General features: G+C 43.3%; 1 protein-coding gene across 2 annotated transcripts in view; it reads right to left on the reverse strand.

Moving 5' to 3' along the window:
* The window catches only part of LOC141977854 (zinc finger RNA-binding protein-like), an 84,150-nt gene that overhangs the window by 41,906 nt on the left and 27,944 nt on the right, over window positions 1–14,300 (reverse strand). The window contains exons 2-3 of one of the 2 annotated variants that reach the window (XM_074939602.1): window positions 8,867–9,087; window positions 7,993–8,121 (exon numbers count right to left, since the gene is read on the reverse strand). In XM_074939602.1, coding sequence (XP_074795703.1) covers window positions 7,993–8,121; window positions 8,867–9,087 — 350 coding nt within the window. The remainder of the gene's footprint in view (window positions 1–7,992; window positions 8,122–8,866; window positions 9,088–14,300) is intronic. The other variant, XM_074939603.1, reaches the window with a different exon arrangement.

The following is a 14,300-nucleotide window of genomic DNA, read 5'->3' on the forward strand; positions in this document are numbered from 1 at the left end:
AAAACGACTAAGATTCTAGTCAGTTATAGTCCATACCATCATTTTTGATGATCTGTGATAAAGCTGAATTAGACAATACTACTACTCAAATTTGTCCATGGATAAGACTACAGTGCTGAAGGATGAGAGATACTTTGTCCTGAGATGGAAGTCATTCTGTGAGGGAATTCCATGAGCTTTTGGGATAGATAGTAAAACCATGTTGCTATAGAAGTTAAATTGAACGTGGTGATTCTTACAAGCCTTTCTGCATTTTGAACTGTTTTTTTTATTGAGTGTGTCAAGATAACGATAAATTTGTATCTCATAATTTGGACATTCCAAATACTATGACGTTTGAGAAAATTGTTTGGATGGGAAAATGGAGATAGGCAACGATTGGCATCTTGTTTCTGAATTTAAAAAAGTTCCGTTCAGTCTTGTTTTCCTAGTTCAGAGGAGAGAGAGATCCAGCAAAAGCCTCTAGTTTGTTTTGACATCACAACTCTGGAACAGTTTCCTGAACATTGTTCTTGGAGAGGGACTGGAGCTACTGCTTTTAGTTTTTCTAAGTTCTGAATGGATTGTTGCACTGCTAATTTTTTAGTTCAATTTGAGGGGAAGAAAAGGAGGGGAAAAAAGGAGGAATTTGCTGAAACTATCAGATATCCTTCACTTATCACCTCTAGTCCCTATTTGTCTTGCGTTGTATCAACCCAGGCACCAAAACATCTTTAGGAATCCTCCAAAACAGTGAGAGGCCACGAGCTGGCACAGATTAAAGAGACTCTGAGAAGCCCTGTTCCTGAAAGGATCCCGGGACATCCTCATTGAGAGACTGCGTATATATTTCCCATGTATGAAGGCATGAAGAAAATTAAGAGCTGGTTATAAATACTGTAATGTCCATCCAAGTCAGTGGTCACAGTTCATGCAAGAGGTCCAATAGCCAGGAGATCCAATCCAAGGGAAATGTACAGTGTAGTAGCTGGTGGAGTCAGACAAGACAACAAGACAGGATGAGATGGGGGCAACAAGACAGAATCAAATGGGTCCAAGTAGCAACTAATGGGCAATGGCTTGATGCTCAGACAAGCCCTGAAAGTAAGCAGGAAGTTTTTATATATATATATATACACACATATATATAGTCACCAACCAGAGTCAAGATCGTGTGGCCAAACAAGAAGCAGAACGCTGGAAGCTGGCCCACCCAAGTCTGTGAATTACCTGTTAACTGGATGAGTTGGTGTGGTGCGTTGGCCACGGTTGTTTTCCAAGAACCCAGTGGGCCTGGCTTCAAGACCAGGACTCGAGACCAGGCCCTAACAAATACAAACGTTGATATCAGGATTGACTTCAGTATTTTTAAAAAAATGACTCCCAATGATCTTGCTGTTATGAAGAGACAGCTCAATGTTGAAGAGTTATTAAAGCTTTTTCTTGGGATCCTCCAAATAAAGATCAAATGAAGCTGGGTGAGATTTGAGCTAGCAGTCAAATCAATGGCCAACGTTCTAAACTACAGATTTCTTCTTGCTATAGCACTGCAGAAAAGTGATCTGTCAGAAAAATAAAACTTATGTCACAGCAAGCATTATAACTCAATGAAAGCTCTTCGTTATTTTGGACAGAGCTCTCAAAGCGAAGGTAGCTTTTTATCCATGACAGAGAATTCTTGAACAATACTATGCCAAGTCATTGAAGCTTGAGGTAACTCTTACTCCTCACTTTAGCATTTTTTAAAATTTAGAGGCCTTAATACCAGCAGTATGGATAGACACTCTTTCTGAAGCTGTAATTTGAAAATGTATCTGTATATGTCTTCCTAGAGCTTGTAGAGTTTAAAATAAGCCTTACAGAGGAACCTTTTGGCAGGTGAAGTCCTGAATCATGATTTTCTGAAGACACTAGTGAATACTGCATTACCCTTGGATTTCTTCATCTTGAGTGTATTTTTGAGAGACAAGAATGCTTCGTCAGCATTATCTGCACAGTGCAAGTTGTCTTCTTAAATGCAGTTCTATTCTGAAAAGCGGCTAAAAAACGTCATCATGCAGTTCCATGTTTATTGTGTCTCCATATCAAATTTATGCAGTTTAGAAATATTATTTCGTAACAGTCCTTCCTGCAAATTTCACACAGGCTAACAAAGTTGCACAGGTCTGAGGGGCAGAATATGGCCTAGTATATGTATATATTACTGTCAGTGATGCACAAAGGGAAAAAATAACCCAGCTAGACTCCCAAGAGCCCAGGCTGAGTTTGCAGAGCGGACAGTCACACACTATTTTTTTTCCTTTGTAAACTGAGCAAATATGATAATCAATGAGAGACAAACATGGAATCCAACAAAGTGCACATAACACAGAGACTCAATTTCAGAGCAGAATTGCACTTTAGAAGCTGTCTAAATCATCCCGTTCAAAAGTCATCTGGCGTCCAAGTCAAGGAGTTCACGTTTGCTTAAAAAGGAAGGAATTCTATACTACTAAGATTTTCTGGATTTTGCCTTCATTCCATCTTTCCTCTTTAGCAATGGTGGAAAAGAGGAAAGATGGCTATTCCTTTGGGATGAAAAGGATTAAGAGCTCTCAACTTTTCAACTTCATTTAACAAGTTGTTTTTGATGGAATTAAAATTTGGCCTTGAAGGGAAAACTTTAGTGTACTAAGATGGCAGAAGGATGGAAGTAGATGGCCAGACACTGCTGAGTTGACTTGCAGGCATATTTATGGTCTTTGGCAGCAATACTTTTAACAGACAGTTTGCTATCATTTGGCGAGGCCCTTGTCATCACAGCCCCACATACTCACTCCCAGGAAGGTGGAAATGGCATTTTCTCTACTGGATCTGCTCTTCTCCTAACCTTGAAGTTGAGGGAAAAGAAATCACAAAATGGAGAACTTGCCCAGTGGTGCTGATGCAAAGGTAGAGGAAGACCATTGCTGGGAATCTTCCCTGAAGCAGGGTAGAGGAGAAAAACAGTCAGTGAAGAGCTATTGCTGTGGCCAAACTGTTTCTTTGGTGCAGAAGCAGGGCCAGCTCAGCCAAGAAGCTCCTTTGAAGCACCACGTCAGAGGCCCAACCACCACTTCAGCAAAGCAGAGGAAAAACAGAATGCAGGAGACAGAAGTGTTCAAGAGATGGGGATGGCTTCCCAGCAGCGGGAGTAAATCTGGAAGAGCCAGCCAAGAAGGTAAGAAGAGCAAAGTGCTTCAGAATACAGCTAACACTGAGCACAGTGGCAGCTCAATTGTATTTGGTTATCAGAATCTCCTCTTGCCACCAAAAAGTTGAGCCAGCTGCCTCTGTGGACGAGTGGGAGAGACCTACCCAGCAGTGAGTCTTCTGGATTGACCGACGGACCCGCATATGAGAAACACTTCTTCACAGAGCATGTAGTTAACCTGTAAAATTCATTACCCCAAAAAGCCAGAGAACTGAATATTGCAGCTGGATTTAAACAGGATCTGGATAAATTTATGACCAATAATAATTTGTAGTTACATATGTTAAGATGTGGACTGTCAAATTTCATCCTTCAATGATCACTGCAGAGGCCTAGAATAAATCCTCCCTCCGCGACCATGAATACAAGCAATTGGCTGGTGTTTTATGATTTTTTTTGCCTTCTTCTAAAGCTTCAAATAATCATTGCTACAAGCAGGATACCAGACTTGAAGGACAAATGTTCTCATACATTATGGCTAATCCTATGTTCTTAAAATGCCTGATTTAACCATCATCCTACATGTATTCATTTTCACTCTACTTTGGGACCTTAAGGATTCCAGAATAATGAGGCAAAATTCTCAACAACTTCAAAAGAAATTTTGTCTGAGAAAGGACTTCAGGACTTAAAATGAATAGTTTCCTATGTCCATTTACCTATAGCAACTGGGTCTAAAACCTTAAGTGAGTTATGGATTTGTAGAGCCCTTGAAAAGCCTCTAGTCAAAAAGTACCCTTGAGCAAAACTTCATGACAAAATGCTTATTATTGTATGTTTGATTTGCTTTTTAAATAGAATTATTTAACTAGCTTAGTTAAATATGAAAAAATTCTGAATCAGAAAGATAATCTAGCTGAAAATATAGTGACCCAATTTGATCCTGAAGGGAAAAGCAGCAAGAAAACATGAAGAATTTTTAATATTAAATATACCCTCAACATGAGATGAACTCAATACCTTTGAACTATAATAACAAAAAATGAACAGAATCATACAGATTTATTCCAGTGGGCTAAAGAGACTTTGCGAAAAGAAAAGGAGTACTTGTGGCACCTTAGAGACTAACAAATTTATTAGCGCATAAGCTTTCGTCAGTTATCCATGGGAATTTAAAGCTATTATTTTGGCCACTAGAGGGAACCTATACAGTCACGAAAATGAAACAAACATTTAGAATTCACAGGTTTTAAAGTGAATCCTAATACGTTACCAGGACCAGATGATATTCACCTAAGAGTTCTGAAGAAACTCAAATATGAAATTGCAGAACTACTAACTGTGGTATGTAACCTATCATTTAAATCAGCTTCTGTACCAGATGACTACTCCTGAAGGCATTCTGTGCAAAAAAAAAAAAAAAAAAATTCTGCAAAATTCTGCAATTTTTATTTGTCAAATAAATGTGGAGGCTCCAGCATGGCACTGGGAAACACAGGCCACTGGCTGCACAGGGTGGGAGATCACTGTGCTGCTCCGCCCCTGGGACACGGATTCAGTGGTGAGGCTGCATCCAACCCTGACATAGCGCAAGGACTGGACCTGCCCCAGAAACACCCCAGGGCCCTGCCCCTCCATGCCAGATGCACCAGGTGTGAGCAGGCAGGCTCAACAAGGCAGGATCCAAGTGTGTGTGTGTGTGGGGGGGGGGGGTTAGTGCAGGGGGATACAGGTGTCAGTTGAGAGGGTGCTGTGTGAGGCAATCTGGGTGCAGTGGGATCTGCATGGATGGGGTTGTTGGGGAGTTCTGGATGCAATGGTAATGGGACTCTGCATGGGGATCCAGGTGAAGGTGGTTGGGGCTCAGCAGCGGGGGGTCTGGGTGTGGGAGGGATAGAGCTTGCCGGGGGTCCAGATGCTGGGGGAATGTGGCTCAGTGGGGTGGGGATCCAGGTGCAGCTGGTTGGGCCTTGGTAGAGTGCGGATCCAGGTGCAGGTGGTTCCGCGGATTGGTCCAGGGGGCAGGGAGGTTGAGGCTCGGTGGGAGAGTCTGGGCGTGAGGGGGTCTGGATGCAAGGGGGTGGGCACATGGAGGAGCAGCACCTTGTAAAGTGATCCCTCCCCCTGCAGCTGATGGGTGCAGGAAACGTGGAAGGGAGAGTTTCCAGAGCTTCCTACAGACAGGGGAGAAATCTGGGGTGGGTCTGCTATGGCCCCGGATGCCGTACAGGGGAAGAGGAAGTCCCATCCTCCCCAGCCCAGCTGACTAGAAGCTGAGCCCAGCGCAGCGTAGGAGCCACCAGCTGGGTCTTCCCCAGTCCCGCCCCCTGCCCCACAGTGATTTACCTCTTTGCTGGCTGCCCTGGGCACCCGAAACATGCTGCTGGGGAGGGTCTCATGACCGCTCTTGTGGCTTCCTTTTGGTTCCCCGTCAAAGTCATTTTTCTGCGGGGAAGCAAAGAAATCTGCAGGGGACATAAATTCTGTGCATGCGCAGTGGTACAGAATTCGGCCTGGAGTAAGATGACTGAAGGATAACGAATGTGATGCCAATTTTTTAAAAAGACTCTAGAGGCGAACCCATCAATTGTAGGCCGGTAAGCCTAACTTCAGTACCAGGCAAACTGGTTGAAACTATAGTAAAGAATAGAATTATCAGACACACAGATGAACACAATTTGTTGGGGAAGAGTCAACATGGCTTTTGTAAACGGAAATCATACGTCACCAATCCACAGAATTCTTTGCGGGGGTCAAAAAACATGTGGACAAGGCTGATCCAATGGATATAGTGTACTTAGATTTTCAGATAGCCTTTGACAGGGTCCTCTCCAAAGGCTCTTAAGCGAAGTAAATTGTCATGGGATAAGAGGGAAGGTCCTCTCATGGATCAGTAACTGCTTAACTGATAGGAAATAAAGGGTAGGAATAAAAGGTCAGTTTTCAGAATAGGGAGAGGTAAACAGTGATATCCCCCAAGGGTCTGTACTGGGACCAGTACTGTTCAACATATTCATAAATTATCCAGAAAAAGAGATAAAGAGTGAGGTGGCAAAATTTGCAGATGATACAAAACTATTCAAGGTAGGTAAATCCAAAGCTGACTGCGAATAGTTACAAAAAAGGATCTCACAAAACTGGGTGACTGGGCAACAAAATGGCAGATGAAATTCAATATTGATAAATGCAAAGTAATGCCCATTGGAAAACATCATCCCAACTATACATATAAAATGATGGGGTCCAAATTAGCTGTTACCATTCAAGAAAGATCTTGGCGTCATTGTGGCTAGTTCTCTGAAAACATTAACTCAACGTGCAGCAGCAGTCAAAAAAGCTAAAAATATTAGAAACCATTAGGAAAGGGATAGATAAGACAGAATATAATACATTGCCTCTATATAAATCCATGGTACGTCCACATCTTGAATACTGTGTGCAGATGTGGTCGCCCCATCTCAAAAAAGATAAATTTGAATTGGAAAAGATAAAGAAAAGGGTAACAAAAGTGATTAGGGGTATGGAACAGCTTCCATATGAGGAGAGATTAATAAGAGTGGGACTTTTCAGCTTGGAAAAGAGATGACTAAGGGGGGATATGATTGAGGTCTATAAAATTATGACCAATGTGGAGAAAGTAAATAAGGAAGTGTTATTTACTCTTTCTCATAACACAAGAACGAAGAGTCACCAAATGAAAGTAATAGGCAGCAGGTTTAAAACAAACAAAAGGAAGTATTTCTTGACACAACGTAAAGTCAACCTGTGGAACTCTTTGCCAGAGGATGTTGTGAAGGCCAAGACTGTAACAGGGTTTAAAAAAGAACTTGATAAGTTCATGGAGGATAAGTCCATCAATGGCTATTAGTCAGGATGGGCAGGGATGCAAAACCATGCTCTGAAGTGTCCTTAGCCTCTGTTTGTCAGATGCTGGGAATGGGCAACAGGGAATGATCACTTGATGATTACCTGTTCTGTTCATTCCCTCTGAAGCACCTGGCATTGGTCACTGTCAGAAGACAGGATACTGGGCTAGATGGACCATTGGTCTGACCCAGTATGGCCGTTCTTATGTTTATAGCGAAGTCTGTGCAAGCAAAGATGCATGGGAGTCAGTTTTGTGCTTTTTGCGTCCTCAACAAAAATGTGACACTCACTGTCCCTATATTTTTTACTATAATTTTCTCTACAAATAGGGCATGCTGTATATTTTTTTATATTTAATTATATTTCAATATGTAAATACACCAAGAGGCTTGAGGAATGGGCTTGATTTTTTCTCACTACTCATGAGCACCTAGTAAATTATTTTTCACCTGAAATTTAAGTAATGTACATTAACCCATAAAAGGAATGATCTTCCAAAGTTATAAGTTACTTTTCACATTCTTATAAAATCCAATCCTCTATAAGCAACAGTATGTCCAGCTTGGTTTCAAGTCACCACTGTGATTTGTATTTATACTCTATCAGTTCATGTCATATGTAGACAGCTCTCTTTCTCTTACATGTATGAGGATAAATATTTGTGCATTCAGATTCTTACAAATCTTTTTCTGAAACATTAGTATGAAGTAACATTTGTGTTCAAGTTATGACATTTAATGAACTGGAAAAAATTAAAACACCACCACAATTTCACAAACATTTTCACACCCTTAAGAGAGGATTTAAAGCATTTTCCAAAGTTGCTAAAAAGTCTAATTAAGCTACTTTTGACACTTTACCTGCAACTGATACTCTGCTGCCAATAAACCTTTAACATTTTGAACCTCCCAGTACCGTACATATTTTGAAATAACACACTAAAGTTGTGAACACTGGGTTCCTGTAGCACTCACTTGACTGGTAATAAGAGTCTGTGGCAGTGTGTTGAGGCTGGGTAGCAACTGGCTGGTAGTACTGTTTGCTCTCATAGCTGCTTGCAGATGTAGATCGTCCATAACTATAACCATCCTGTATATGAAATTCCAACAGAACAAAAAAGAAGCCAAATTATGAACACACAGCCCAATGCTACAAAAATAAATAGATAAATTAAGCATTCTTTAGCAAATTGATTGCAATTAGTTGGACTCTACCAAAATGGCTAAAAGCTTTTTTTATGCATTCGTTCATGTCAACTGGGAAGAACAAGTTAGTTTATAGTAGGAAAAAATCAAAAAGCCTCCCAGATTTCATTCTACAGCTCTTGATTCAAAGTTTATAGTCCTTAGACTTTAGGAAATTAAAACTATGCATGTTCTTAGATTTGCACCTGTTTTGGCTCTCTAGTAATTTGGTCTGATCCCTCAGCATTTGCTGATATATATATATATAAATGTAGCGCTTTTATGTATATTCAAAAAGGTAGCAAATATACTAGAGCCCGCAAGTCCAATATCTTGAAGAATTTATCAGAAAAATCCTTTAATACCAATATATTAATTTTATAATTAATAGCTGTATTCTCTCGGTGGCTGGAAACCCCAATTAAGGATTGGAATCCATTGAGCCTGTACAAATGTAGCATACAAGACAGTCCTTGTCCCCTTTTCAATTAAAGATTGGAAATATATGGAGTGAAAAAACAAAAAACAAAACAAAAAAAATCATATAATTATCAGCCTTATTCTGCTTCCCAGGCAAAAATTTATACCATGCAATTAATGTGGACAAATGCTGCTCAGATAAGTTACCAATTAAAGTGTCACCAAAAGGTTTTGTGGATAGATACCTGGTAGTTTGGTGTTGTGGTAGGCTGGGGGGTAGGTTCCTGCTGCCGAGTTCCATAACCATAGTCCTGTCCTGAATGTGATTGGTATGCTCCATAGGCAGCAGTTGCAACTGGCCTGGCAGCCTGCACTGGGGGTGCATAAGACGGAGTCACAGGAGTTTGCTGGACAGTGTAGCTTGCCGCAGTGGTTGGATGGGAATAAGCTGTAGCAGGTTGAGTGCTGAAAGACAAGATGAACAATTTAAAGTCTACAGCAGCACAAGGTTTTTAAACTGGGCATAGGTTTCATACACAAAATCTGACACTACATTTTCATCTCATCAATCAAGCTAGTACACATTATTTCAGTATTAATCAAAGGATACATACGTAAAGTCAATGTTGAAACTTAATACTATGATCAAAACTGGAATTCATATAAAGAAAGGAAGGATGTGAAGAGGTAGGGTACTAACAATATATTTGTGTACAATCTGACACTATCAATTATCAACTAGCAGCTTTATTGGGGTAAAGGGGAGACTTTTAACTTCCCTGATTTTAGAATATTAATTTCCATGGTCTGATCCAGGAACAAGCCATTTTGAACCCTTTCCTCCAATTCAGCATATATCTTGCTCTGTGGCCAATTACATTTCCATACCACAACCGTCGTACTAGAGTACAAGTGTAAATAACATTGCGGAAAAATGTCTCGCCTCTAACACACTTAGAGTGTACACAGAACAAACAGTAGGGCTACGAACAAAAGGCCATATCATTAGTCACGCCTGACTAATCTAATTGCCTTCTATGATGAGATAACTGGCTCTGTTGATGAGGGGAAAGCAGTGGACGTGTTATTCCTTGACTTTAGCAAAGCTTTTGACACGGTCTCCCACAGTATTCTTGCCAGCAAGTTAAAGAAGTATGGGCTGGATGAATGGACTATAAGGTGGATAGAATGCTGGCTAGATGGTCGGACTCAATGGGTCGTGATCAATGGCTCCACGTCTAGTTGGCAGCCGGTATCTAGTGGAGTGCCCCAAGGGTCGGTCCTGGGGCCAGCTTTGTTCAATATCTTCATTAATGATCTGGAGGATGGCGTGGACTGCACCCTCAGCAAGTTTGCAAATGACACTAAACTGGGAGAAGTGGTAGATACGCTGGAGGGTAGGGATAGGGTCCAGCGAGACCTAGACAAATTGGAGGATTGGGCCAAAAGAAATCTGATAGGGTTCAACAAGGACAAGTGCAGAGTCCTGCACTTAGGACGGAAGAATCCCAAGCACCGCTACAGACTAGGGACCAAATGGCTAGGCAGCAGTTCTGCAGAAAAGGATCTAGGGGTTACAGTGGACGAGAAGCTGGATATAAGTCAACAGTGTGCCCTTGTTGAGAAGAAGGCTAACAGCATTTTGGGCTGGAGAAGTAGGGGCATTGCCAGCAGATCGAGGGAAGTGATTACTCCCCTCTATTCGACCCTGGTGAGGCCACATCTGGACTATTGCGTCCAGTTTTGGGCGCCCCACTACAGAAAGGATGTGGACAAATTTGAGAGTGTCCAGCAGAGGGCAACAAAAATGATTAGGGGACTGGAACACATGACTTATGAGGAGAGGCTGAGGGAACTGGGATTGTTTAGTCTGCGGAAGAGAAGAATGAGGGGGGATTTGATAGCTGCTTTCAACTACCTGAAAGGGGGTTCCAAAGAGGATGGCTCTAGACTGTTCTCAGTGGTAGCAGATGACAGAACGAGGAGTAATGGTCTCAAGTTGCAGTGGGGGAGGTTTAGGTTGGATACTAGGAAAAACTTTTTCACTAGGAGGGTGGTGAAACACAGGGATGCTTTACCTAGGGAGGTGGTGGAATCTCCTTCCTTTGAGGTTTTTAAGGTCAGGCTTGACAAAGCTCTGGCTGGGATGATTTAGTTGGGGATTGGTCCTGCTTTGAGTAGGGGGTTGGACTACATGACCTCCTGAGGTCCCTTCCAACCCTGATATTCTATGATTCTATATCCTTAATTAATGTAAACCAGTGAGCATCTGGCCCAAGGATGACAGGATCTGGGTTTCTTCAGTTTACCTTTCATCGTTGGTTATTTCTCCAATGAATCTCATTTTTCTGCACATATTAAATACTGTCATTTTATATTTATAGAGCATTTTTTAAATATACATGCTCTCATCAACATGTTAACACCACACCACGCAGGTTTAGAACAGATAATACTAACCAGTCTCTAAAGACCAAGACATTGCAGCCAACAGCATTTAAGCCAGGAGACCCCAGTAATTTAAGTTTAGTGTCCATTAAGACAGACAATAACAGAACCAGCAATTCTCTGAAGCACTCAATTCCAAGTGTAATTTATTTAAAATTCCCCACTTAATTTTAAGCAGTACTACTTGTTCCTAATCTAGTCATTGATAAACCGCATATTCAGGCAACATTATTTTCCACGACACTCGCTCTCTGTTTTTCGAGAAAGATTCTCCATTTGCAACATCACCACATCTCTCTCTCTCTCTCTCTCTGACAAAAGTGAACTAGACATGGCTCTTTCTGAAGAAGCCACTCCAAGCTTCTGCCAGAGAAAGGTGCTCAAGAGAAATACTATAGATGCAATATGCTATCTTAAGTACTTATATGTCCTCCATCACCTCACAATCTTTAACACACATTTATCCTCACAACACCCTTGAAGGCACGGAAGTACTATTAAACCCATTTTACAGATAGGGAATTGAGGCACAGGAAGACCAAGGGTATGTCTACACTATGAAATTAGATCGATATAGAAGTGGATTTTTAGAAATCGATTTTATACAGTCGATTCCATATGTCCACACTAAGCTCATTAGGTCGGCGGAGTGTGTCCTCACTACCGTGGCTAGCATCAACTTACGGAGCGGTGCACTGTGGGTAGCTATCCCACAGTTCCCGCAGTCTCTGCCGCCCATTGGAATTCTGGGTTAAGCTTACAATGCCTGATGGGGCAAAAACATTGTTGCAGGTGGTTTTGGATACATGTTGTCAGTCGCCTCTCCTTCTGTGAAAACAACGGCAGACAATCGTTTCGTGCCTTTTTCCCCGCGCAGACGCCATACCACGGCATACATGCAGCCTGCTCAGCTCAGCGACACCGCCACTGTTGTGTCCTGGGTGCTGCTGGCAGCAGATGGTGCAGTAGGACTGCTAACTGTCATCATACACCGCTTCCCCTGCAACTCTGCTCTGCTGCTATTGTCTCAATAGCGAATTTCTCCATGTTGTCTGTCATGGGCTCCAGGGTACATGTGTTCTTTCTCTGGAAATGTGTGCGGTGCTAACCGTCGTCCTCCACCACTTCCGCTGCAACTCTGCTCTCCTGCAGACGCCATACCATGGCAAGCATGGAGCCCGCTCAGATCACCGCAGCAGTTATGAGCATTGTAAACACCTCACGCATTATCCTGCAGTATGTGCAGAACCAGAACCTGCAAAAGCAGGTGAGGCGGCAATGGCAGCACAGTGACGAGAGTGATGAGGACATGGACACAGACTTCTCTCAAAGCAACGGGCCCCAGCAAATTGGACAACCTGGTGGCAGTGGGGCAGGCTCATGCCATGGAATGACGATTCTGGGCCCGGGAAACAAGCACAGACTGGTGGGACCGCATAGTATTGCAGGTCTGAGATGATTCCCAGCGGTTGCGAAACTTTCGCATGCGTAAGGGCACTTTCATGGAACTTTATGACTTGCTTTCCCCTACTCTGAAGTGCAAGAATACCAAGATGAGAGCAGCCCTCACAGTTCACAAGCGAGTGGCAATAGCCCTCTGGAAGCTTGCAACGCCAGACAGCTACCAGTCAGTCGGGAATCAATTTGGAGTGGGCAAATCTACTGTGGGGGCTGCTGTGATCCAAGTAGCCAACGCAATCACTGAGCTGCTGCTATCAAGGGTAGTGATTCTGGGAAATGTGTACATCATAATGGATGGCTTTGCTGCAATGGGATTCCCTAACTGTGGTGGGGCGAAAGACGGAACGCATATCCCTATCTTGGGACCGGACCACCAAGGCAGCCAGTATATAAACTGAAAGGGGTACTTTTCAATGGTGCTGCAAGCACTGGTGGATCACAAGGGACATTTCACTGGCATCAACATGAGATGGCCGGGAAAAGTACATGACGCTTTCATCTTCAGGAACTCTGGTCTGTTTGAACAGCTGCAGGAAGGGCCTTACTTCCCAGACCAGAAAATAACCGCTGGGGATGTTGAAATGCCTATAGTTATCCTTGGGGACCCAGCCTACCCCTTAATGACATGGCTCATGAAGCCGTACACAGGCACCCTGGACAGTAGTCAGGAGCTGTTCAACTATAGGCTGAGCAAGTGCATAATGGTGGTAGAATGTGCATCTGGACGTTTAAAAGCGTGCTGGTGCAGTTGACTGACTCAGTTAGACCTCAGCAAAACCAATAATCCCATTGTTATTGCTGCTTGCTCCACAATATCTGTGAGAGTAAGGGGGAGATGTTTATGGTGGTGTGGAAGGTTGAGGCAAATCGCCTGGCCACTGATTACACGCAGCCAGACACCAGGGTGATTAGAAGAGCACAGCAGGGCGCTCCGCGCATCAAAGAAGCTTTGAAAACCAGATTGGCCAGGCTACGGTGTGACAGTTCTGTTTGTTTCTCCTTGATGAAAACCTGCCCCCTTGGTTCACTCTACTTCCCGGTAAGCCAACCGCCCTCCCCCTTTGATCACCACTTGCAGACGTAATAAAGTTATTGTTGTTTCAGAATCATGCATTCTTTATTAATTCATCACACAAGTAGGGGGATAACTGCCAAGGTAGCCCGAGAGGGGTGGGGGAGGAGGGAAGCACTGGGTGAGGTGGTGGATGAGGGAAGGACAACGCTACACTGCACTTTAAAACTTATTGAATGCCAGCCTTCTGTTGCTTGGGCAGTCCTCTGGGTTGGAGTTGTTGGGTGCCTGGAGCCCCTCTCCCCCGGCCCCCGCATTCTTGGGTGTCTGAGCGAGGAGGCTATGGAACTTGTGGAGGAGGGCGGGTGGTTACACAGGGGCTGCAGTGGCGGTCTGTGCTCCTGCTGCCTTTCCTGCAGCTCCACCAGATGCTGGAGCATATCAGTTTGATCCCCCAGTAGTCTCAGCATTGCATCCTGCCTCCTCTCATCACGCCTCCCCCACCTCTCCTCTTGCTCCCGCAACCTCTCGTATTGCTCGTCCCTCCTGTCCTCGCGTTCATTTTCTGCTTTCCTGGACTCTGACACTGTTTGCCTCCAAGCATTCTGCTGAGCTCTTTCAGTGCGGGAGGACTGCATGAGCTCAGAAAACATTTCATCGCGAGTGCGTTTTTTCCACTTTCTTATCTGTGCTAGCCTCTGGGACGGAGATGATCGGGGGAGCATTGAAACATCTGCAGCTGTGGGAGGAAAAAAAG

The sequence above is a fragment of the Natator depressus genome, chromosome 25 (assembly GCF_965152275.1).
Source record: "Natator depressus isolate rNatDep1 chromosome 25, rNatDep2.hap1, whole genome shotgun sequence".
NCBI classification, from domain to species: domain Eukaryota; kingdom Metazoa; phylum Chordata; order Testudines; family Cheloniidae; genus Natator; species Natator depressus.